Source organism: Schistocerca gregaria, chromosome 6 (genome assembly GCF_023897955.1).
Source record: "Schistocerca gregaria isolate iqSchGreg1 chromosome 6, iqSchGreg1.2, whole genome shotgun sequence".
NCBI classification, from domain to species: Eukaryota; Metazoa; Arthropoda; class Insecta; order Orthoptera; family Acrididae; genus Schistocerca; species Schistocerca gregaria.
Window position 1 is genome coordinate 567,974,128 of NC_064925.1, and position 25,307 is coordinate 567,999,434.

General features: G+C 41.1%; 1 protein-coding gene across 1 annotated transcript in view; it reads right to left on the reverse strand.

Annotated features, from left to right (window-relative positions):
• LOC126278219 (uncharacterized) overlaps positions 1-25,307 on the reverse strand; it is a 126,820-nt gene that overhangs the window by 64,853 nt on the left and 36,660 nt on the right. The window contains exon 2 of the mRNA XM_049978197.1: positions 5,576-5,845. Coding sequence (XP_049834154.1) covers positions 5,576-5,840 — 265 coding nt within the window. The 5' untranslated portion in view covers positions 5,841-5,845. The remainder of the gene's footprint in view (positions 1-5,575; positions 5,846-25,307) is intronic.

The following is a 25,307-nucleotide window of genomic DNA, read 5'->3' on the forward strand; positions in this document are numbered from 1 at the left end:
CCACATCCGGACGCTACATTGTTCATAACTGCAGACGCCAGTGATACCGCAGTTGGCGCAGTCCTCAGCCAAACCGTCGGAGATACTACCTCCCCTTGCAGTTCTTTTCTAAGAAGCTCAACGGCGCTCAAAAAAAGTACTCAGCCTTTGACAGGGAGCTCTTGGCCGTCTACGAGTCCGTTAACAAATTTCGCGCCGAGGTCGAGGGCAGAGACTTCTACATATTAACAGACCATAAACCTTTGGTCGCTGCTGTAAAGAACCCTCTGGCCTACCCTCCGCCTAGACGCTTCCGTCATTTAGACTATATATTGTAATTTACCTCCGACATACGATACATCAAGGGTGCGGATAATGTGGTCGCAGATTTTTTGTCCCGTGTTGGTGCTGTCACAACCCTGATAGACCTATCTAACTTGCCTCAGCTGCAGACTGCCGATACGGATACCATGGACCTCATTTCTGATCACTCAAACCGGTACGGTCCACCTTCCCAGGTGTCATAGGCGAGGTTTGCTGCGACGAGTCAACTGGTACAATGCGCCCCTTCATACCCAAACCTCTGCAGAGGCAAGTGTTCGACAAATTACACAACCTAGCTCACCCGGGAGTGAGGGCCTCTACCAGGCTCGTTGCAGAGCGCTTTGTCTGGCACGACATGCGGCGGGACTGCCAAGCGTGGGCCCGTGCCTGCATTCCGTGCCAAAGGAATAAGGTTTCGCGGCACACATCGCCCCCACTATGCAGCTTCACTGCTCCTCCCAGTCGTTTCCAGCACGTTCACATCGACTTGGTGGGCCCCCTCACCCCCTCTGAGGGTTACAGATACGTGCTATCTGTCATAGACAGAACCACCCGTTGGGTGGAAGCTGCCCCGCTAACTAATATTACATCTGAATCAGTGGCACGAACTTTCATAGACACTTGGCTTTCATGTTTCGGCTGCCCTGTTTACTTGACAACCGACCAAGGCCGTCAGTTTGAGTCGGCCTTGTTTTCAGAACTATGTAGACTGTGCGGCATCAAGAAGATTCATTCCACAGCGTACCACCCTCAAAGCAATGGCCTTGTGGAACGGTGGCATAGGACACTTAAGACGGCCCTACGTTGCCATGGCCCCCTTTGGACGGAAGCCCTGCCATTTGTCTTACTCGGTTTGCGGACCACCTTCAAAGAAGACCTTAAAGGCACAGTCGCGGAGTTTGTCTACGGTCAGTCCCTTACACTGCCAGGCGAACTTGTTGCTCCTACTCCAGTCGCCAAACCCTCTGAACTGCCGTCCCTAGTAGAACGGGTGAGGTTACACTGTAACAAGCTTCAACCCCCATCCCCTTCCAGCCACACTCCTCCGCACGTATATGTCCCCAAGGCGCTCGACACGTGCGACTTTGTGTTCCTTCGGGATGACACTGTAAGAGCCCCATTACAGCCCCCTTACACAGGTCCGTTCAGAGTCGTCAAACGAACGAGTAACACAATGGACATTGTAATTAAGGGCACAGTAACTACCGTCTCCCTCAACAGGGTTAAACCGGCTCACAATGAATTTTCTCCTATCTCGCCTACCGGTGAAGAGACCACACCCTCCGGCCATCCTCGGCCCTCTTCCTCTGCTCATGATCCAAGTACACTAACGCCTGCACAAGCCCCGTCAATGAGCCCACACTCTTTCCCGGGTTTCTCACCCCCCGGCTCCCATAGCCCAGTCCCCGGCTCCCAGGACTCTAATATAACAGTCCCATCTTCATGCGACAGCACACCGCGCCGCTCTTCTAACCGGTGTAGCACGCAGACTCCCGCCGTGCCCACCCAGACCCTACCATCCCACGCCCACCACACAGACACACCCCTCTCTACTCACAGCACTCCGCCTTCGCTGTGCCACGGTTTCCCCACCCCGCCGGCTCAGCATACCTCACCATTAGCAGGTGCCACTTACGAGCTCTCTACCCACGTTCATCCTGATGACATTTGTGGATTGTCTGTTGTCGTTAGTGGTGATACTGTGTCAGTGCTGCTTGTGTGTGACGATTCGTGTGACCCGTTAGGTGGTGTGTCGCAACGTGTAGTGAAGCGTTTCAAAATCCCTCGAAGTGCTACGTGTGGTAAACTATGTGCTTACGTTAGGCCGAGTGGAAAGGTGATCATCAGGTTCCCCGCCGACGACGCCCTTCCACACCAGCGCTCCCGCACCGGCCGACGACTTCGACCGCCGACGTCGCTTCACGACTTCGAAATCAACATCCCAGGATTTGCTCCACGCTCTCCTCCCACACGGCCCGTGCCGTTAGATGCGGAGGAACTCATTGTAACCAACTTAGACTATCAACCCCTCCCACCCCCCCCCCCCACCCTCGGGTATGTACTCCATACTGAAGGGGGGGGCTATGTGGCGTCGACACACGGATAGTATCTTCGATTGATGTTCTTTGTAGGTTGACTTCCGGGAAGCAGTTCCCATCTGTACCCCGTGCTGTACAGTTGATTATGAATAAAGTATTGTGATAGGAAGCGAGAGACGTGGTTATTACCTTCCCACCCTTGCGCCTTCCTCAAGTGCAATATCTCTTTTGTTACCCAAGAATTTCTACTAGCCCTCAACTTTTTACCTACATGATCCTGTGCTGCCTTCACTATTTCACCTCTCAAAGCTACCCATTCTTCTTCTATTGTATCTCCTTCCCTTGTTCTTGTTAATCATTCCCTAATGCTCTCTCTGAAACTCTCTACAACCTCTGGTTCTTTCAGTTTATCCCATCTTCTTAAATTCCCACCTTTTTGCAGTTTCTTCAGTTTTAATATGCAGTTCATGACCAATAAATTGTGGTCAGAGTCCATATCTGCCCCTGGAAATGTATTACAATTTAGAACCTGGTTCTGAAATCTCTGTCTTACCATTATATAATCTATCCACCTACAACGTTTTCTTCTCTTCCTTTTCCTACTATCTAATTCCAGTCCCCCATGACTATTAAATTTTCATCTTCCTTGACTATCTGAATAATTTATTTTATCACTTCTTCAACTTCTTCATCATCTGTGGAACTAGTTGGCATATAAACTTGTTCTACAGTGGCAGGTGTGGGCTTTGTGTCTATCTTGGCTACAGTAATGCATTTACTATGCTGTTCACAGTAGCTTATCAGCATTCCTATTTTTTATTTGTTATTAAATGTACTCCTGCATTACTCATATTTTATTTTGTATTTATAACCCTGTATTCACCTGACCAGAAGTCATAGATATGTTAGAGAATTTAAAAAGGGGAATAGATAGGTTGAAGTGGTAGTTACTGAAGTGTGATGGGAGGAAGAGCATGATTGCTACTCAGGTGAGTAAAGGGTAATAAATACAAAATCACATGGGGGTAAAGCAGAAATAGGTCTAATAATGAATAAGAAAATAGGAGTGTGAGTAAGCTCCTCTGAGTAACACAATGAATACATTATCATTGCCAAGAGAGACATGAAGCCAACACCTACCACAATAGTAAAAGTTTATGTATCAATTAGTTCATCAGATGAGGAAGAGGAAAGAATGTTTGGTGAGATCAAATAAAATACCAGATAGTTAAGAGAGTTACAAATGTGACTGTGATGGGAGACTGGAATTCAATAGGAGAAAAAGTAACAGAAGGTAAGCTGCCTCATAGAATTTTTCACAAAGCATAATACAGCCATTGCTAACACTACATTCAAGAATCATGAAATAAAGTTATATATATATATATGGAAAGAAGATTTTATATCTAAAAACAAAGATGGCAGGTCGATAGACACACAAACAAACACAAACATACACACAAAATTCAAGCTTTCGCGGGGAAGGAGAGGGAAAGACGAAAGGATGTGGGTTTTAAGGGAGAGGGTAAGGAGTCATTTCAATCCCGGGAGCGGAAAGACTTACCTTAGGGGGAAAAAAGGACAGGTATACACTCACGCACACACACACACACACACACATATCCATCTGCACATACACAGACACAAGCAGACATCATCTTTGTTTTTAGATATATTTTTCCCACGTGGAATGTTTCCCTCTGTTATATTCATATCATTAGAAAGAAGATTTTATATAGATTACATGACAGAGGCTGAGAAACTAGATTTAAATTGCAACTTATTTCCAGTGGCAGATATGGACTCTGAGCATAAGTTTTTGGTTATGAACTGCACGTTAAAACTGAAAATATTTGCAGAAAGGTAGGAAATGAAGGAGATGTGACCTGGATCAGTGAAATAATTATATGTTGTTGAAAATAATAAAGGGAGTATCAACAGTGACTATCTAAAAGAGCCAAATTTTTCCACCATTGTATTGTATTGTATTGAACTGGGGACCTAGAAACTCACCCCTGCCATAGCACCCAGTGGTCCAGAACTCCACAACAGGCTGCAGCAGTCTACTCACCCCACCGCCACCCCACATGGAACCCAGGATTATTGTGCCGTTCGGCCCCCACTGGACCCCCCACCTGTTACCCCCCTACCCCCGGGACTGTCTCACACCAGATGAGTGTAACCCCAAATGTTTGCATGGTAGAGTAATTATGGTGTATGCGTATGTGGAGACAGTGTTTGCACAGCAATCGCCGACATAATGTAACTGAGGCGGAATAAGAGGAACCAGCACACATTTACTGAGGCAGATGGAAAACTGCCTTAAAAACCATCCATAGATTGGCCGGCACACCAGACCTCGACACTAATCTGCCGGGCGGATTCTTGCCGGGGACTGGAACACCTTCCTGCCCGGAAAGCAGTACATTAGACTGCACAGCTAACCAGGCGGGCTGCCCACCATACAATTCAACAATCATATAAATGAATATTATGATTTAATATTCCATTGAATCCACAAGGGAGGATGCGCCCAGTCAATACAAGGATGGGGAACAAAATGGGCCACATTAGTTGGAAGAAAATGCCCCATCATTGACCTTAGATGATTTTGGGAGAACTATGACAAACCTCAATCTGAATAATTGGACAGTGATTTGAATATTGCTCCTCCTGAATATGAGTCCCATATCTTAACCACTGTACCATCTAGCTCATCACACACAACAATAAATGCTGACAGATTTAAATCACTACAGTAGCAGCTGATATGTATGTAGCCATTATTGTAGAAAAGCCTCAAATGAGACTCATCTTTAAACATGAAATATTGCCTCTTAGCATGCCAGTATGAGCATTATTGTGTTCATTGTAGTCTAATTTGTTTCTGTTGTCTGTGCAATGGGAACAGATCTATGGCAAGTGTGCCACCAGTTGAGTAAATATCTGATGGCCTCAAACTGTCTACATAAAGTGATCTCCTCCCATTTCAGTGCTCCAGCATTGAGCCAACACTGTGAACAAAGCTGTATGTTCATTTAGTATTGAGTGGACAAGATGGTACTAGCACTCACTTTCTTGTGAACATTTTATTTGGTGATTTTTTTATTGATAAAGTATAGTGTAACCCTGATTTTTCTAATCAAGCAAGAAATAGTATGGTATCATTAAGGAATTGCAGATGTTAGTGAGCGTTGATTTATGAATTGTAATTTATGGTGCTGTTGCCTTACCCAGGTCTGAAACATTCTCTGGTGATAGAATTTCAGAATCACTTTGCACGTTCTCTTCATCACTGAGCCCTCCGAACAGCCCCTTCTCCACTTTTTGCATGTCCTTTGCCATTATGGTCTGATTAAAAGTGTTCTGGAGTGACAGTTGTTCCTCATGTTCCATTTCTGTATTTTCTTCATATAAAATAGGATTAAATGTGGATATTTGTACCCACTCAGCTCCAGAGCTCACTAATAATGCAAAGATGATCGTCTGGTATAACATTTTACCTGTTGTGTACAATAATTTAAATGTTGCATTAAATTGTCACAAAAATATTTTTAACTGAATGTTGGAAATAATTCTGTTTATCATTATGAAAGTTAAGGACAATTATGTTACTTACAAACAGTACATTTGAATGGCCTTGGGAGAAAGTTCATAACTCAAAAAATAGTTGAAACAATCACATGTAATTCTCTCACGTCAGATGTAAGAGAGTTTATAAAAATTTGTATCTTGCACTACAAAAAAGATAAATTGTGACTGTTTGCCACTGCAGCATATTCCTGTAGAAGTTAACACTCAAAGAAAGCCTTTTTTAGACTAGAAGATGGGGAAAGATACACAGTAAATGTTGTACCCTTTAACAGTAATTTAGCTGATGTCAAATCTTACATTAAGAAACGTGTCAGAAGTACAACAGATTACTTGAGAAGCCTGAAAATATTTCACCAGACTATAAGAAGCCTTTCAAATAAAGAATAGGAGCTACTGCTTTCTTTTCAAGAAATAGCTGCCACTGATGAAGCTATTGCTGATGTACTCTGCGTAACTGAACATCACGTGGAAGCTACAAAAATCAAAGACATTTACATAGTTATAGAAATGTTTATCACTACTGCAGAACCAACTTAAGGGAAGATGGGGTAGCTGTTTATAGGCGTAATAATCTTAGATCTCAAACTGTAGATGTAGCTCAGTATTGCAGTGAACAACATTTTGAATGCTGTGCTGTCAAATTAGAACTGGAAACTCAGTTCCTCATAATAATTTGCAGTTTACATGGCATCCAAGGGAAACATTAAAAAGCTCCTCTCACAGCTAGCATTAGTTCTTACAAAATGTTATAGGAATAACAGTGGCAATTTTAACATTGATTTACTTTCAAATAGTAACAGTCATAAACAAGTGTAATCATTCTTCTCAACTTTCATCCTACTCCTGATGGTTTCATTCCCAACAAGAGTATATGGGCACAACAAGACCTTGATTGGTAATATGTTCCTAGACTGCACAAATTACAATGGTGTAAAAACACAAGCTAGAATAAATGATCTGTCTGTTCACGATGCTCAATTGACAACCTTAAAACTCAGCAGTAGAAAACAGTAAATAACCACACCCAGGTTAAACACATTAGAATAATAAATATGGAATATACTAGCTTGTTTAGAAACAGTTCGTACTATGAACAATGGGAGAAAGTGTACTAGGCAGTTACAATGAATGAAAAATTCGGTTGATTCCTGGACTTATTTCTCAAACATTTTGAATCCTGCTTCCCCCAAAGGTAAATTAAAAGAAGATCAGTCTGTTGTGGAAGGAAAGAGTGAATAACAGCCATCATCAAAATATCATATGCTAAAAAGAGAGACCTGTATATGGAACAAAGGGCTAGCAAAAACTTAGCAGTGAAACACATTACAAAAAAAAATACTGTAAAATTCTAACATATGTACTCAGAAAAGACAAACAAGTGCATTATGCAGAAAAAAATCAGCAAGTCAAACAATAAAGTAAAAACCACATGGAACATCATAAAAAGTGAGACAGATAGGAACATAAAATCTGAACAAGCAGGGGCACCACAATCCTCTGGTAGTGGTTCAGACAACAATAATCAAAAAGTTGCAGCCTCAGATTTTAATAACTTTTTTCTCACTGTAGTTGAAAGAACAATGAACTATAATAAGCAGTCTCCCACATTAGCCATAGAGCTAGTAAATCAAATGCAAATCACACCAAACACAGCACTTCGTTGCAAAATCGCAACTCCTAAAGAAATTGGAAAAAAATCATACAATTACTTAAAAGCTCTGGATCTTCTGCATATGATATAATTTCAAACAGGAGTCTAAAATCATGTGCAGGCCTAATCAGTCATGTGTTATGCTATTTATGTAGCCAGTCAATGAAAAGTGTGACATTTTCGAACAGAACGAAACATGCAGTAGTGTTGTTCATCCACAAAAGTGGGGCAAGAAATGTACCATTCACTTATCAGCCCATGTCTTTGCTGCCAGCTTTCTCAGAGGTTTTGAGAGAGTACTTCGTGAAAGGATTTATGGTCATGTGACTCAAAGTGGCTTACTGACATCTACAAAGTTTGGTTTTTGTAACGGATTCTCTGCAGAGAGAGCTATATTTAGCCTAGCAGATGAAATTAAATCTCAGAAGGTATCCAATGAAGATCTTTTGTGATCTTGCTAAAGCTTGCTGTGTAAATCATAGCACATTGCTACAAAAGCTGCAACACATTAGCATCCAAGACAAACCTTTGATGTGGCTAGAAACTTGCCTGCACAACAGGAAGCAAAGAGTTATCTTAATGGAGGTAGGTGTAACAGTAAACTCAGACAGGGGAGTCCTCCAGGGCTCTGTCCTTAGGCCACTGATTTTCCTGATCTACATTAATGATCTACCAGTTACAATTAATGACAGAGCAAAAATAGTCGTGTTTGTGGATGATACAAGTATTCTGATCAAGGGTTCAAAATCCGTAGTCCTGGATACAGCCCTGACAGTCACTAACCAAGTACACAAATGGTTCAAAAACTACCATTATAGAGTCTGACGCAGTAAATAAAAGTACATTACTGAAATGGAGATCAACAACTAGAAAATTTATAAAACCACACACACAAAATTCCTAACCATCTAGATAGACATCCAGCCAACATGGACAGAGCAAATTGTTCAGCTGGTCAAAAAACTTAGCATAGTGTGTTTTGCCCTGAGAGCTGTTTCTCACCTTGTTAACAGAGAAATGTTGCATTTACCATATTTTGCACATTTCCATTCTGTACTCTCCTATGATATTATCTTCTGGGAAATGCTAGAGGGGTTGAAAGAGTCTTCAAACTACAAAAATGAGCAGTGAAGGTGATATGCAGGATCTCTAATAGAACATCCTGGAGAGGTCTCTTTAAGACTCTTAGGATATTTACTGTTAAAAATCAACATACACTGAAGGGCCAAAGAAACTGGTACACCTGCCAAATAATGTGTACAGTCCCCGCAATCATGCAGAAGTGCCGCAACACGAAGTTGCATGGATTCAAATAGTGTCTGAAGTTGTGCTGAAGGGAACTGACAACATTAATCCACAGGGCTGTCAACAAATCCCTAAGAGTATGAGGGGGTGGAGATCGCTTCCTAACAGCAGATTGCAAGGCATCCCAGATATGTCCAATAACGTTCATATCTTGGGAGTTTGATGCTCAGAGGAAGTGTTTAAACTCAGAAGAGTGTTCCTGGTGCCACTCTGTAGCAATTCTGGATGTGTGGGACGTCACAATGTCGTGCTGCAATTGCCCAAGTCCATCGGAATGCACATTGGACATGAAAGGACTCAAGTGATTAGACAGGATGCTTATGCATGCGTCAGCTGTCAAAGTCGTATCTAGACATATCAAGGGTCTAATATCACTCCAACTGCACATGCCCGACACCATTACAGTGCCCCCACCAGCTTGAACAGTTCCCTGCTGACATGCAGGGTCTACATCTACATCTACATCTACATCCACACTCCGCAAGCCACCTGACGGTTTGTGACGGAGGGTACCCTGGGTACCTCTACCAGTTCTCCATTCTATTCCAGGCTCGTATTGTTCGTGGAAAGAAGGATTGTCGGTATGCCTCTGTGTGGGCTCTAATCTCTCTGATTTTACCCTGATGGTCTCTTCGCGAGATATACGTAGGAGGGAGCAATATACTGCTTGACTCTTCAGTGAAGGTATGTTCTCGAAACTTCAACAAAAGCCCGTACCGAGCTACTGAGCGTCTCTCCTGCAGAGTCTTCCACTGGAGTTTATCTATCATCTCCGTAACGCTTTCTTGATTACTAAATGATCTGGTAACAAAGCGCGCTGCTCTCCGTTGGATCTTTTCTATCTCTTCTATCAACCCTATCTGGTACGGATCCCATACTGCTGAGCAGTATTCAAGCAGTGGACAAACAAGCATACTGTAGCCTACTTCCTTTGTTTTCGGATTGCATTTCCTTAAGATTCATCCAATGAATCTCAGTCTGGCATCTGCTTTACCAACGATCAACTTTATATGATCATTCCATTTTAAATCACTCCTAATGCGTACTCCCAGATAATTTATGGAATTAACTGCTTCCAATTGAAGACCTGCTATTTTGTAGCTAAATGATAGGGATCTATCATTCTATGTATTCACAGCACATTACACTTGTCTACATTGAGATTCAATTGCCATTCCCTGCACCACGCGTCAATACGCTGCAGATCCTCCTGCATTTCAGTACAATTTTCCATTGTTACAACCTCTCGATACACCACAGCATCATCTGCAAAAAGCCTCACTGAACTTCCGATGTCATCCGCCAGGTCATTTATGTATATTGTGAATAGCAACGGTCCTATGACACTCCCCTGCGGCACACCTGAAATCACTCTTACTTCGGAATACTTCTCTCCATTGAGAATGACATGCTGCATTCTGTTATCTAGAAACTCCTCAATCCAATCACACAATTGGTCTGATAGTCCATATGCTCTTACTTTTTTTCATTAAACGACTGTGGGGAACTGCATCGAACGCCTTGCGAAAGTCATGAAACACGGCATCTACCTGTGAACCCGTGTCTATGGCCCTCTGACTCTAGTGGAAGAATAGCTGGGTTTCACACGACTGTCTTTTTCGAAACCCGTGCTGATTCCTACAGAGTAGATTTCTAGTCTCCAGAAAAGTCATTATACTCAAACATAATACGTGTTCCAAAATTCTACAACTGATCGACGTTAGAGATACAGGTCTATAGTTCTGCACATCTGTTCGACGTCCCTTCTTGAAAATGGGGATGACCTGCACCCTTTTCCAATCCTTTGGATTCATGAAGTTGTCTCCATACCTGTACAAGTCCATTTGCTCAATACAATTTGAAATGAGACTCGTCCAACCAGGCAACATGTTTCCAGTCATCAACAGTCCAATGTCAGTGTTGACAAACACAGGTGAGGCATAAAGCTTTGTGTTGTGCAGTCATTGAGGATATACGAGTGAGTCTTCAGCTCTGAAAGCCCATATTGATGATTTTTTTGTTGAATGGTTCACATGATGACTATTTCTGATGGCCCACCATTGAAATCTGCAGCAATTTGTGGAAGGGTCGCACTTCTGTCACGCTGAATGATTCTCTTCAGTTGTTGTTGATCCCTTTCTTGCAGGATCTTTTTCTCGCCGCTGTAATGTTGAGGATTTGATGTTTTAGTAGATTCCTGATATTCACAGTACACTCGTGAAATAGTTGTGTTGGAAACTTCCCGCCTCTTGGGTACGCAGGAGATGCTGTGTCCCATTGTTCATGTGCCCACTATAACACCACGTTCAAGATCACTTAAATGTTGATCACCTGCCATTGTAGCAGCAGTAACCAACCTAACAACTTTACTAAACACTTGCTGTCTTACATAGTCATTGCCAACCACAGTGCCATATTCTGCCTGTTTACATATCTCTGTATTTGAATATGCATGCCTATACCAGTTTTTCTGGCACTTCAGTGTGTATACTGACTGCTGATCTTTATAACCAGGGAGAAGGATGTATTCTAGAATAAATGTGACATTCACAAGCATAATACAAGATGGGAAAAATTTCCACCAAGGCTGTGCAACTCTGACAAAAGTCGATAGGGGAGTAACTGAGTCAGGAATAAAAGTATAAAACATGCTTCCCATCAGTATAAAATAGGATATTGATGACATGCAGGTTTTCAAAAGGAAACTAGAAACATTCCTCAGACAACAATCTTATTATAAAATGAGTGAATTCCTAGAGTAATAAAGCATCCTTTTGAGTAAAAATAGAGGAAAGAAAATATTTACTTACATCACGAAGACAAAATTGTGTACTTATAATATAAATTATAGTGATAAAATGTTAATTTATTTATATCATATGGTCAAATGTGTACTACCATTTATTCTACACTATTATGTATTCACTTTAATTTACTTATGTAACGAAGAAAAAAATTTTGTATGTTAGTGTACATCATAATGAAAAATGTAAATTTCATTATTTATTTACCGCATGGGGATAAAAATGTGTACATCCATTCATTCTTCTATTTTAAGCATTAACATGAACTTACACCAGTAAAATTCCAGTTGTAATATTGTCTGCAATCGATCATTCATAGAAAATAAGTATTTGTATGATATATAAAATGCTCACATAATTGTGTCAAACAATGGAAAATACAGGATGGAATGTAATGCTATTATGAAAGGATAGTTTCTACTCCCCATATAGCAGAGATACTGAGTCACAGATAGGAACAACAAAAAGACACTCACAACATAAGCTTTCAGCCAACAAGGCCTTTGTCAAAAATAGATGACACACACTTGCGCACACTCAAGCAAATGCAACTCACGCAAATGCAACTCACGCACACATGACTGCAGTCTGTGGCAACTGAAGTCACACTGTGAGCAGCAGCAGCAGCGCATGATGGGAGAGGCAACTGGGTGAGGATACGGAGGAGGCTGGGGCAGGGAGGGGGGAGGATAGCAGGGTAGGGGTGGGAGACAGTGAAGCGTTATTGGGGAGTGTGCAGGGGCGAGGCCAGTGGAAAAGGAGAGAAGTAAAAAGACTGCATGCATTGAAGGAATAGAGTGCTGTGTAGTGCTGTAATGGGAGCAGGAAAGGGGGTGGATGGGTGAGGACAATGAGTAACTAAAGTTGAGTCCAGGAAGTTTATGGGACTGTGGATATATTGCAGGGAGCATTTCCACCTGTGCGGTTCACAAAAGCTGGTGTTAGTGCTAAGGATCCATATGGCAAAGGGTGTGAAGCAGTCATTGACATGAAGAATGTTGTGTTGGGTGGCATGATCAGCTACTGTGGCTACATGATTATTCTGCTATTCACAATAAAGTGCCTGGCAGAGGGTTCAATGATCACCTTCAAGCTATCTGTGTGCCATTCCACTCTTGAATGATGAGGGGGAAAAATGAGCACTGAAATTTTTATATGCGAGCCCTGATTTCTCCTATTTTATCATAATGATCATTTCTCCCTACGTAGGTGGGTGTCAACAGAATGTTTTCACAATTGGAGGAGAAAACTGGTGATTGAAATTTCATATGAAGGTCCTGTCGCAACAAAAAACGCCTTTGTTTTAATGATCGCCACTCCAATTCACATGTCGTGTCTGTGACACTATCTCCAATATTTCATGATAGTACAAAATGAGCTGCCCTTCTTTGAACTTTTTCAATGTCATCCATCAGTCCCGCCTGATGCGGATCCCACACCATACAGCAACACTCCAGAATATGGCAGACAAGTGTGGTGTAAGCACACTCTTTAGTAGACCTGTTGCACCTTCTAAGTGTTCTGCTAATGAATTACAGTCTTTGGTTTGCCCCACAACATTATCTATGTGATCATTCCAATTTAGGTTATTTGTAATTGTAGTTCCTAAATATTTAGTTGAATTTACATCTTTAAGATTTGTATGACTTATCACGTAATTGAAATTTAGTGGATTTCTTTTAGTACTCATCTGAATAACTTCACACTTTCTCTATTCAGGGTCAATTGCCACTTTTTGCACCACACAGATATCTTATACAAATCATTTTTCAATTCATTTTGGTCATCTGATAACTTTACAAGATGGTAAATGACAGCATCATCTGCTAACAATCTAACAGGGCTACTCAGCTTGTCTCCTATGTCATTAATATAGAACAGGAACAATAGCGAGCCTATAACACTTCCTTGGGGAACGCTGGATATTACTTCTGTTTTATTCAATGACTTTCCATCTGTTACTACAAGTTGTGACCTTTCTGATAGGAAATCATGGATCCAGTTGCACAACTGAGGCAATATTCAATATGCACACAGTTTGTTTAGAAGACACTTGTGAGGAAGTTGTCAAAAGCCTTCAGGAAATCTAAAAATATGGAATTAATCTGACATCCCCTGTCAATACCACTCATTTCTTCATGAATATAAAGAACTAGTTGTGTTTCACAAGAATGAAGCTTTCTGAATCCTCGCTGACTATGTGTTAGTAAATGATTTTCTTCTAGGTAATTCATAATGTTTGAACACAGCATATATTCCAAAACACATATATTCCAAAACACTACTGCAAATTGATGTTAGTGATATGGGCCTGTAGTTCAGCGGATTACTCCTATTTCCCTTTTTGGGTATTGGTGTAACTTGAGCAGTTTTCCTCTCTTTAGGTACGGAACTTTTTGTGAGTGAGCAGTTGTATATAATTGCTAAATATGGAGCTATTGTATCAGCATACTCAGAAAGGAACCTGACTGGTATACAATCTGGACTGGAGGCCTTGCCTTTATTAAGTGATTTAAGCTACTTTGCTACACTGAGAATATCTACTTCTATGTTTCTCATCTTGGCAGTTGTCCTTCATTGGAATTCAGGAATATTTACTTCATCTTATTTGGTGAAGGAGTTTCAGAAAAATGTATTTAATAACTCTGCTTTAATGGCACTAACATCACTGACTTCGCCATAGTTATCGTGCAGTGAAGGTATTGATTGTCTTGCCACTGGTGTGCTTTATGTATGACCAGAATCTTTTTGGGTTGTCTGCCAGATTCCAAAACAGAGTTTCACTATGGAAATTATTAAAAGCATCTCTCATTGAAGTACATCCTATGTTTCGAACTTCTGCAAAACTTTGCCAATCTTGGGAATTTCTTTTAAATTTGGCTTGCTTTTTTTGTTGCTTCTGCAACAGCAATCTGACCTGTTTTGTGTATCATTGGGGATCAGTACCGCCACTTATTAATTTATATGGTACATATCCCTCAATTGCCATCAATACTATCTCTTTAAAATCATTCCACATCTTTTCTATGTTTACATGATCAGATCCAAAGGAGTGGCGGCTGTTTCTTAAAAAGGCGTTAAGAGCATTTTCATAAGCTTATTTAAATAGACATAATTTGAGTTTCTTTCTGATGGTTGTAGGTTATACGGTATTCAGCCTAGCAGCAACTGCCTTGTGGTCACTAATCCCTGTATTTGTCACGATACCCGTTATTTGTCCAAGATTATTTGTTCCTAAGAGGTCAAGTATGCTTTCTCAACCATTTATGCTAGGAGTGGGCTCATGAACTAATTGTTCAAAATAATTTTTGGAGAAAGCTTTCAGTACAACTTCAGATGATGTCTTATGCCTGCTGCCGGCTTTAAACGTATAATTTAACCAGCATATTGAGGGTAGATTGAACTCACCACCGACTATAATTGCGTTAGAGGGGTATCTACTTGAAATGACACTCAAGTTTTCTTTGAACTGTTCAGCAACTGTATCTTCTGAGTCGGGGTTCAGTAAAATGATCCAATTAATAGTTTAGTCTGATTGTCAAGTATAACCTCTACCCACACTATTTTGCAGGAACTATCTCCTTCAATTTCACTACAAGATAAACTACTTCTTACAGCAACAAATACTCCACCACCAACTGTATTTAATCTGTCCTTTCTGAACACTGTTAGGTCATTTGAAAAGATTTTGGCTGAAATTATTTCCCGATTTAGCCAGCTTTCCGTACCTAAAAATGTATAAATGTTTGAGCTTCAGTGCTTTCTATTAGAGCTTGGAGCTCAGGTACTTTCCCAACACAGCTACAATTTACAGCTACAATACTGATCGTTTCTAGAACTACCTTACTGTGTTTTACCTGCCCCCTTTTAGACGGAACCTTTTTCTGTGGTTTCCTGAGGCCCTCTAACCTACAAAAACTGCCCAGTCCCATCCACACAGCCCCCGCCACCCATGTACCTGCTTCCTGTGTGTAGTGGACTCCTGACCTATTAAGGGGAACATGGAAATCCACCACCCAATGGTGCAAGTCAAGGAATCTGCAGATTATATGGTCACAGAACTGTCTGAGCCTCTGATTCAGACCTTCCACTCGGCTCTGCACCAAAGGACCACAGTCAGATCTGTTGATGATGCTGCAGATGGTGAGCTCCACCTTAATCTTGCAAGCAAGACTGGCAGTCTTTACCATTTCCACTAACTGCCCGAAACCAGAGAGAATTTCCTCCGATCCAAAGCAACACATGTCATTGGTACTGACAAGGGCCATTGCCTGCAGTTGGCTGCTCCCTGTAGTCTTCATGGCTTCCAAAAGCCTCCTTTCCACATCCAGAATTACTCCCACTGATTTGCACATGGAATGCACACTGGCTTCCTTCCCCTCCATGATAGCCATGTTCCTAATGAGTCCTATTATGTGCCTAACGTTGGAGTTCCCAACTACCAGCAAACCCACCCTCTGTGAATGCGCAGACCTTGTAGGTTTCTCCCTACCATGAGACAAAACAACAAAAGTATCATCAACTTCAAATTCTCCCTACCATGAGGCCAAACAACAAAAGTATCATCAATTTGAATGCCTTTTTAGAACATCTGAACTCGCACCCGAACATTCATTTTACGATGGAGGTGGAAGAGAATGGTTGCCTTCCCTTTCTTGATGGTTTGGTTAGGAGTAAGGTTGATGGATCATTGGGACATACAGTTTACTGGAAATGTACTCACTCTGACTTGTATTTACAGGCCAGTAGTTGTCACCATCCGGAACAGCGTGAAGTGGTACTTTGTATCTTGGTACACAGGGCACATAATTTCCGACATTGAGACTTGGCCAGCTGAGCTGGCCCATCTTGAAGCTACATTTCATCAGAGTGGTTATAGTGAAAGCCAGACTGAATGTGTGTTGCCCCATCAACCAACTGTGGATCGGATGACTGATGATAATACTGAGTTGCCTTATGCAAAGTCTGCTGCCTTTTTGCCTTATGCAGGAAGCACTTCCAACAAGATCAGTCATATTTTATGGAAATACAATGTGAAATGTATTTTTCAATCCCCATCTAAAATTAGAGCACTTTTGGGTTCTGTTAAGGATGGTCTTGGTTTGTGTAAGGTGGGTATACATTGCATTCCTTGTAGCTGTAGCATGGCATACATTGGTCAGACTATCAGGACTGTGGAGGACCAATGTACTGAGCATAAACAGCACACATGATCTGCTATTGCTGAACATTGTCACCCTATGTTATATAACAATTCCGAGATATTGGCATGTGCGTCCAGCTATTGGGACAGTGTTATTAAGGAAGCTGTTGAGATTAAATTAGGAAGCAACCTTATAAAGAGGGAGGGAGGTTTTTGTTATACTCTGCTTGAAATCCTACTCTCTCCCTTGTCAAAAAAAAAAAAAAAAAAAAAAAAAAAAAAAAAAAATAGAGGGACAGAGTCAATGTTACCTCACCTGCTATTTTGTAGTCATTAACTATCAATACCTCTGACTTTGTTCATTCTTGGTGGCACTAGTGTTCAGTGTGTGTTTGTTATCTTTCCCGAATTACTCCAAGAACTGAGGTTTTAAATTTGCTTGTACATTTCCTGTCCATTGCAGTTTGTCCCTTGAAAATAATGGGGTGTACTCTCACCGAAATATCGGCGGTCGCTGTAAATATTACCTGGCTGAATTCCCATAAGTTGTTCGAAATTGTGTATGCCAGGAGGAACTCAGGTCTCACATCAAATTTGATATTCATAAATTTTGTATTTTTTGTAGGGTCACAAAATTTCAACTTATTACTGTCGACAAACTGCTCTTACCCTTTCTGGACCTAAGGTGAAACTGCTGGAGCTTAATAGCACATCACCTTCATTGATGGGCACTCTGTTTGAAATTTTTCAGAGTATCTGCTCAACATTATAACACAGATAGGCTCTCTCACTTCTGGCAGGTCTGAATTCTGAATTTGAAGATCAGGAGAGAGTTTGTTTTTAATATCTTTGGCTTCCCTCTGACAACCATGCCTCCATCCTTGCTACCTTCCCTGTTTTCCTTTCCCTGTTGCTTCATAACCTGGGTTGTGAGTAACTAAATCCGCTTTCCCTTCTTCCCTTTCTTTCCCCTCTCTCCTCCCTGATGAAGGAACATTTATTCCAAAAGCTAGGAGCTTAAATTTTCGGTTGTTTTTTGTGTTTCTATCGGCTGTACTGAGCTGAGGTAAGTACTGGCCAGCCCCTCTATCTCTTTGTTAGTATTTGTTTTTAATCAGAAAGCCAACTGCAGAAATCATTCAGTGAGTTCCCTATAAATTTCCAGGCCATTGCTGCAGCATCTGTGTGTGACCAACTTCTTCAATATGTCCTGCAATATGTGTGTTTGGGTTGGCTTATAAGGCTCTCTAATGCAGAATCTCCTAGCCTTAATTGATCGTTTCATTGGCACCATCAGCTTCAGTTTTGGCAAGATGTTGTACTCCTTATAGAGGATGATGAATGGTGCGGGGTGGTGGCACTATCCTCCCTGCAATATCAGGTGCAACTAGCGCACTGCCACATCTACTGGACATGTATGGACAATGGTGTGGTACGAGTGATTCAACTGTGTGCCATTTGCCTCGCACTCTAGTCAGCACCACCCCAGTTATTCTCTCCATGGCTAGTCTGATACAAGTTCATGCTGACCACATGCGTACTTTCTTGTAGTCCATTTGGCTAATCGTTGTGAACTCCTTCTCCTACTTCCTGTATAATATCTGCTTCCAGCAAACAAAAACAGTAACAGCGGTCTCAGTGGGTGCCCGGAGTGGGTATTTACAATAAAGAGTGCACCCTTCTCACTGATGACCAACAACAGTCCCCAGTTTACAGCTACTGATTTCAAAATATTTTCCACCTGCAATGGAATTAAACATCTTAACACACCCTCCTTCCCATCCATCCTCGAATGGGCAAGCATAATGGTTAATTTGTACATTCAAATGTTGAAATCAGTAGGATCTGCTAAAACAGCCTGTAGTTGTCCCTGGGCTACACAGAATGCTCTGAAACCTGCACCATCATTGTCATGACACCACCTAGTTCCTGGCTGCTTCCTCTGTATCATCCCCACTACACTTACCAGAATCTACATGCTGGTTCAAGGTGGGAAAAATTTAGTAACTTTGTCAGACATACAGACAAAAGACAAATCCAGTAGTGCTGCCTCCAGTGGGGAAGCAGTAATTACCACAAGCCAGTCACTTGAAATTCTGTAGCAGGCCCATATAAGATAATCCAGTAGCTGGCTTGATCTCAGTTTCTCATTTGCTGGCTGCTCTCATTTGACACTGCCTGCTAATCTGTTTATCTGGACTGGACTTGTGTTGGATAGTGACTGTCATAATTTCATATTTATTGCATGAATAGAGCAATAAGCCTGTTATCTACACTCCACAACCTGTTATAACATTTCCCTATAGTGCTTCTATTTGATAAGAGTGTGGTTTCCATGCCCACAAGATTTATTTGGAATTAATGTTGTGGACTCCAGATAATAATTATGCCTTGCTTCGAGGGACTGCAATTTACCTAGAAGTAGTTAATGGGAAGGAGTCAAACTTATTGTTTCTACAGTCAATGATAAATAATGAATCTTGTGGAAGAATAGAAATGTTGTTAATTTTTATGTTAGAGATAAGGATCTGGATGGGACAATGTTATGTAGAACAATTTGTGCTAGTTATTTCAGCCATAATTTCTTGTAACCCTTAACCATTGGAAGAGGAGAAGAATTTTGTGAAATGTCAGACTATAATTTGCTAAAAATCTTGAGAGAAGTAATGTATGTTCTTGTCAAGAATTAATAATGTTGAGAATGTTTTGCTTATAGTGAAGTTATGATGAAATGGATACTGACTTACTATGTCTATGATGTTGCAGTTAGGTGAGAGGTAACTGTGAGTTGAACTATTGAGGATTATTTTGAAATAGTGAAGAGTACTATGAGGTGTTAGATTCTTTGTGAGTTATTGTGATGTATTAAGGTTCATTTGTAGATGATGATGATATCTATGATTATGTTGCTGTGTTGATGAGAATCCTATGAGTGATGTTGAAGTACTGAATAGAATATGATGATAAAAACTGTTGTGTTTCTGATAAATGTGCACTACTGTATACCAATGTTTTTGGTATCACTTATCCTGAACAAATCTAGTGAAAGTAACTGCAGTCTAAGAGCAGATTGAGGGAAATAATACATTCCTAAAAACAAAAGTTTGTAATAGTATGGATATAGGGAATTGTTTGCTGTTAATTCCAAAGAGATTTTATTAAGTTTTTCTCCCATGCCGCCTCAACAACATCTGAGTAAGGAATAATACTGCAGTAATGAGTCCTGAACAATTTATTTATTACAGAACTTAAAAAGTTAATAGTGATGTTACAGTTATTTGAATGACATGTTTGGAGTTGTGCAAAATAGAAGTCAGATTGGAATATTGTGATTCACAACTGCTTAGTGATGAAATAAATTATTTTCAGTCAGCAAGAAAGTGGCCATCCATCACTGAGCAAAAACAAAAGGCATTCTGGTGGCCACGTAGTTGGCCAATGGTGATCTACGTTCACTTTACTGTTCTGACCACTGCAGAAACAAAAAGGATTCACTGCATGACCAACAAAAACTTACTTGCACATTCTGCAGCCCATCATGAACAATAACTAACTACGCTGAAACTTCCTGGCAAATTAAAACTGTGTGCCAGACCGAGACTTGAACTTAGGACCTTTGTCTTTCGCGGTCAAGTGCTCTTCCAACTGAGCTACCTGAGCATGACTCACGCCCTGTCCTCACAGCTTTACTTCTGCCAGTACCTTGTCTCCTACCTTCCAAACTTTACAGAAGCTCTCCTGTGAACCATGCAGAACTAGCACTCCTGAAAGAAAGGATATTGTGGAGACATTGCTTAGCCACAGCCTGGGGGATGTTCCCAGAATGAGATCATCACTCTGCAGTGGAGTGTGCGCTGATATGAAACTTCCTGGCAGATTAAAACTGTGTGCCGGGCCAAGAGTCGAACTCAGGACCTTTGCTTTTCGCGAGCAAGTGCTCTACCAACTGAGCTACCCAAGCATGACTCATGCCCTGTCCTCACAGCTTCACTTCTGCCAGTACCTTGTCTCCTACCTTCCAAACTTTACAGAAGCTCTCCTGCGAACCATGCAGAACTGCACTCCTGAAAGAAAGGATATTGTGGAGACATGGCTTAGCCACAGCCTGGGGGATGTTTCTAGTTCTGCATGGTTCGCGCACACTCCACTGCAGAGTGAAAATCTCATTCAACTAACTATGCTACTCTGTTATTCATGGTACCAAGAATTAGCCTAAAACTAAAATTTTATTGCATTAATTTCATCAGTCTTACATTGTCAATCTTGTATTCATAATTCTCATTCATTCATCATGTTCCATAGGTCCCATCAAGGAGAACATTCAGGGATGTGGAATATGTCAGGGTGTACATTAAAAAAAGACAAAGACTTCATATAAACTTAATCTGTACACTGTATTAAAAATGAAGCATTGCTGCACACTAGACACTTAACTATCTGACGTAATCTGGTAGAAGATTAAGCAGTATGATAAAAAAAAGCCAGACAGGCTGGAGTTCTATAAATTCTCTCTTCCAGACCCCAGCCGTACCATTCAAAATGCCCTTTTTTATTCTAAAACTATGTTTCATTAACATTTTCTGAATTCTTATGTGATAATGCTAGTCACAAGTGTTTGTTATGAATGTACCCCCACTCTTCAAAAATTATTACAGAAAACATAAAATGATCTGCATTGTAAATTATGAATGTTTGATTACAAGCAAGTGAAAAGCCAGGCCTTATGAAACTTACTGTGGTGTTATATGGTATTGGCAGCACACAAGGCAGAACGAATCTCGAGATTGGTAGTGAACCATGTGACAGCCACGCAAATTTGTGACTGTCTTGGAGCCACAGCTCTAGCTGTATGCACACTTAGCACCACCACTGATATGGCATAAGAAGACACCACAACAAGGCCTGCCCACTGTACTAACAGTCAATGAGTGGAGTCAGCCAAAGCCTCAGCAAGTTATAGTTGTGTTTCTGTACTATTATCATTTATGATGAATAGGCTCTGATTAACAGACTCTCTCTCAGAGTTACTGTTCAAGTTACATAAAGTTATTGTGTCACTAGGGTTATATGTACTTCTAAACATTTCTGCTTCCTGCCTAAGCAGTCACCTATTCCTTGGCACCTGCCTCTGGCTGATCCAACACCGGTGACAAGTGTGTGCCCAAAAGTGTTTTGGTTCTCCTTCTTGTTGTGCAACCAGCTGACAGCAAATTTGCTTCTGTGTCTCCATTTTTTGCAGATTTGTCATCATTTCCATGTTTTCCATTTCTTTATTGTAGTCCTGTTTCAGAACACGGCCGGCACCTGCCTGCAGATTAACCATGTTTTCTTGTACTTTCAGAGTGTAACTGTTTTGTGTGTTCTCATGTTTCACTTGCTTTTGAGGACAGGCAACCTTATTTTCTAGCAAACAGTTAGAGTGTCTGTATGCTAGCTTGCTTGCAAACTCTTCCTTGCCGTTCACCCTGAAATTGTTCCTTATGCCAAACTAATTGCTGCTCTAGGTCAGTACTGTGACGAACAGATTAATGTGGCAGCTGTTCTTCATATATTTTTTTTTTTATTTTGCATAGGCACCCTGATCAAACTCAAACGCAGTAGCAAGCAGACTTACAAGGGATTACACACCATTGCAAATTTAAGTGTCAATGTGGATGATATTATAGTGATGCCCTAACCAAGAGTGCCTGACATATTCAAACAGATTCTCAAGTATCCTATCCAAGTTTGTGACACTTTTTGTAATTAGTGGAGTATCAGGACTTGTATGATAGTGCAGCTGTAGGCTGATTCCACTCATATTTGTGCAATACAGAGTAGAAGTAAACAGGTTACACCTATAGCTCAGGCAGAGTAGTACATAAAGACTCAGCCACAGCAGAAACATAAACAGACTCAGTGTGCCAGGCAGCAAACTAGAGGTATTAAATCTTGTCCTCACTGTTTCACAGCTCACAAGCAGCAGGCATGCCCTTGCTGTATTGCTAAGTGTTATCATTGTGGCAAACACAGTCAAGTTCAAGCTGACTGTTAGCAGAAATGAAAGCCCAATACGCACTTTCCATGTTCTCAGTGACTGTATGTCAGTACAATTTTTTCCAAGCCGTGTCATGATTCAAGTGTTACACAGTGCAAATCAACTGCAACACCAAAGAAGTCACATACTTCTTCTATTAGGAATCAGGCAAATAAATTGTTTGTCACTCTGCAGATTGCCAATTGAAAAATATCCATGCAGTTGGATACTGGTGTGTCAGTGACATTGTTGAACAGGAGCAATTACAAGTCATTAGCCAAGCCCCAAGTATGTAAGTCACAGGCATCTCTTTCTGGTTACTGTGGACATAACATTCCTGTGCTACATATTTGAAGTGTATTTATTACTTTTCATGTCATCACAAAAACAGTTTCATTCACTGTGTTGTGCTGATTTGAAAATTAAAATATTTTGGCATGGATTTATTCAGTTTGTTTGGTTTGAAAGTTCAAATAATCGTTCTCTCTGTGAACTCTTTTGTACCTACGGATGGGATAGCTCAATTTTGCAATGTATTTAGTGACATTTTTCAAGACAGGCTAGATGAAGCTCATACTTTTTAGGATCACATTACCATGAAAGACAATGCACAACCATAGTTTTGCTGTGCTCTTACAGTCCCTCACGCTAACAGAGATCACATGGCATAAGAATGCTAATCTAGGCAGAAGAATGGTACAATTTCCCCTGGAGCAGTTAGTCATTGGGCATCACCTTTAGTAATAATAAAGGATTTCAGGCAATAATAAAGTCACAGACTGTGCTGGACAAACTTGGTGCAGGTTCCTTCTTTTCCAAGACTGATCTCCGTGAAACTTATTTGCTGCTTCCATCTGATGAACAGTCCCAACAAGTTTTTTGATCAACACCCACATGTGGTTATTTAAGTTTTTGTGGTTGCCCTTTTGCAGTGAACCTGTGCCTGCAATTTTTCAGTGTTACTATCATACAGTTGTTTCCAGTTGTACTCCCAGTAAGCATCTTTTCAATCTCAGGAAATTGTTTCAAGTGCTCTCAGATGTTGGATCAAAGTGTAACAATACTTATATAGCGGAAAATTCTGCTTGATGATTGATCAAAAACCTATCACCTCATTGTTCAAACCTTCCAAGCCAATCTCTCCATGCATGTTGAGAAAGTTGCAGTATTGGTCTCTGCTCCCATACAATTTCCAGTACAGGATTGTGTGCCAGTCAACAGCTAAGCATTAGAATGCAGACATTCTTTCTCATCTTCCACTTGACACTGATTCGGTGTAAACCACCTCAGAGGACTCATGTTTCCATATTGATGCTCAGAATAATGAAACACTTGATGGTTTTCCTCCAATCACCAGGAAATAGCTGCAGATCATAATCTCAAGATTCTGTTGTAGTACCTGTGCACCAGTTGGTCACAATCAATTAAGCAGATTAGTGATCAGGTGATATGAAGCTATGTTGCTCTTTGGCACACTTTATCTAGCCAGCAGGGCGTTATCTTGTTACGCATGGACAACAGTCAAGCTCATGTGCTAAAGCTGCATTTGCTTCAGAAAGAAATTCTTCACCTTCTCCATCAAGGACATGGGGCATTGTGTACACTAAGCAGCTCACGTAACACCATTGCACATGGTTAGGCCTAGACATGCAAACTAAGCAATCGATTTCCCAATGGCTGACATGTGCAGTGCACCAAGCTGCTCCACCCAGCACTCCTTGACAGGATCTGCAAAATGATTTTGCAAGTTCCTATTGGAATTCTCATGGGCTTATCATGTTAGAAATCACTAACAAGTTTCTGTTTGTGGCGATCATGCAATCAACCACAACAGCTTGTACTATCAAAACTCTGACATTGATTTTCTTGTATTGAAGGACTACCTGGGTAGCTAGTTTCTGACAATTGACCCCAGTTCACTTCAGCAGAATCTCCTCAGTTTTGTGATTCCAAGAGCATGTGATGGCAGCACCATTTCACCCTCAATCTAACTGAGAAGTGGAACAGTTCATTCAAACATTAAGTGCCAGATGAACAAGTTACACATTTCCCATATGTGGGACTAGGTGTTAGTGCTCTCCCTCTCATCATACCATTCCCGATCACACTGTTGGAAGTAACCAGTGGAATGTTTGCATGGACACCAACACTGAACACTGCTTCAGCTGCTGCATCTGCCACAGTGGTTGGCCCATGTTGTGAAGAGCTTTAAATTTAAATTTAATGATGTTCATGTTTTTCAGAGTTTTTGGCAAATGTAGGTGTTGGGATCAAGGTGTTGTCAAGAAACTAGTTGGATACTCTTTCTATGTCTTACAGGATACTACTGCATTGCACAAGTGTCATCAGGATCAGCTTCACTTGTGTGGGCTGTGTGACCCTGCTATGGGCTTTTCCTTTATAGATTCAGCCCCCTTTGTCTCTCTCTGCTCATGCACTGCCAATGCCAGAT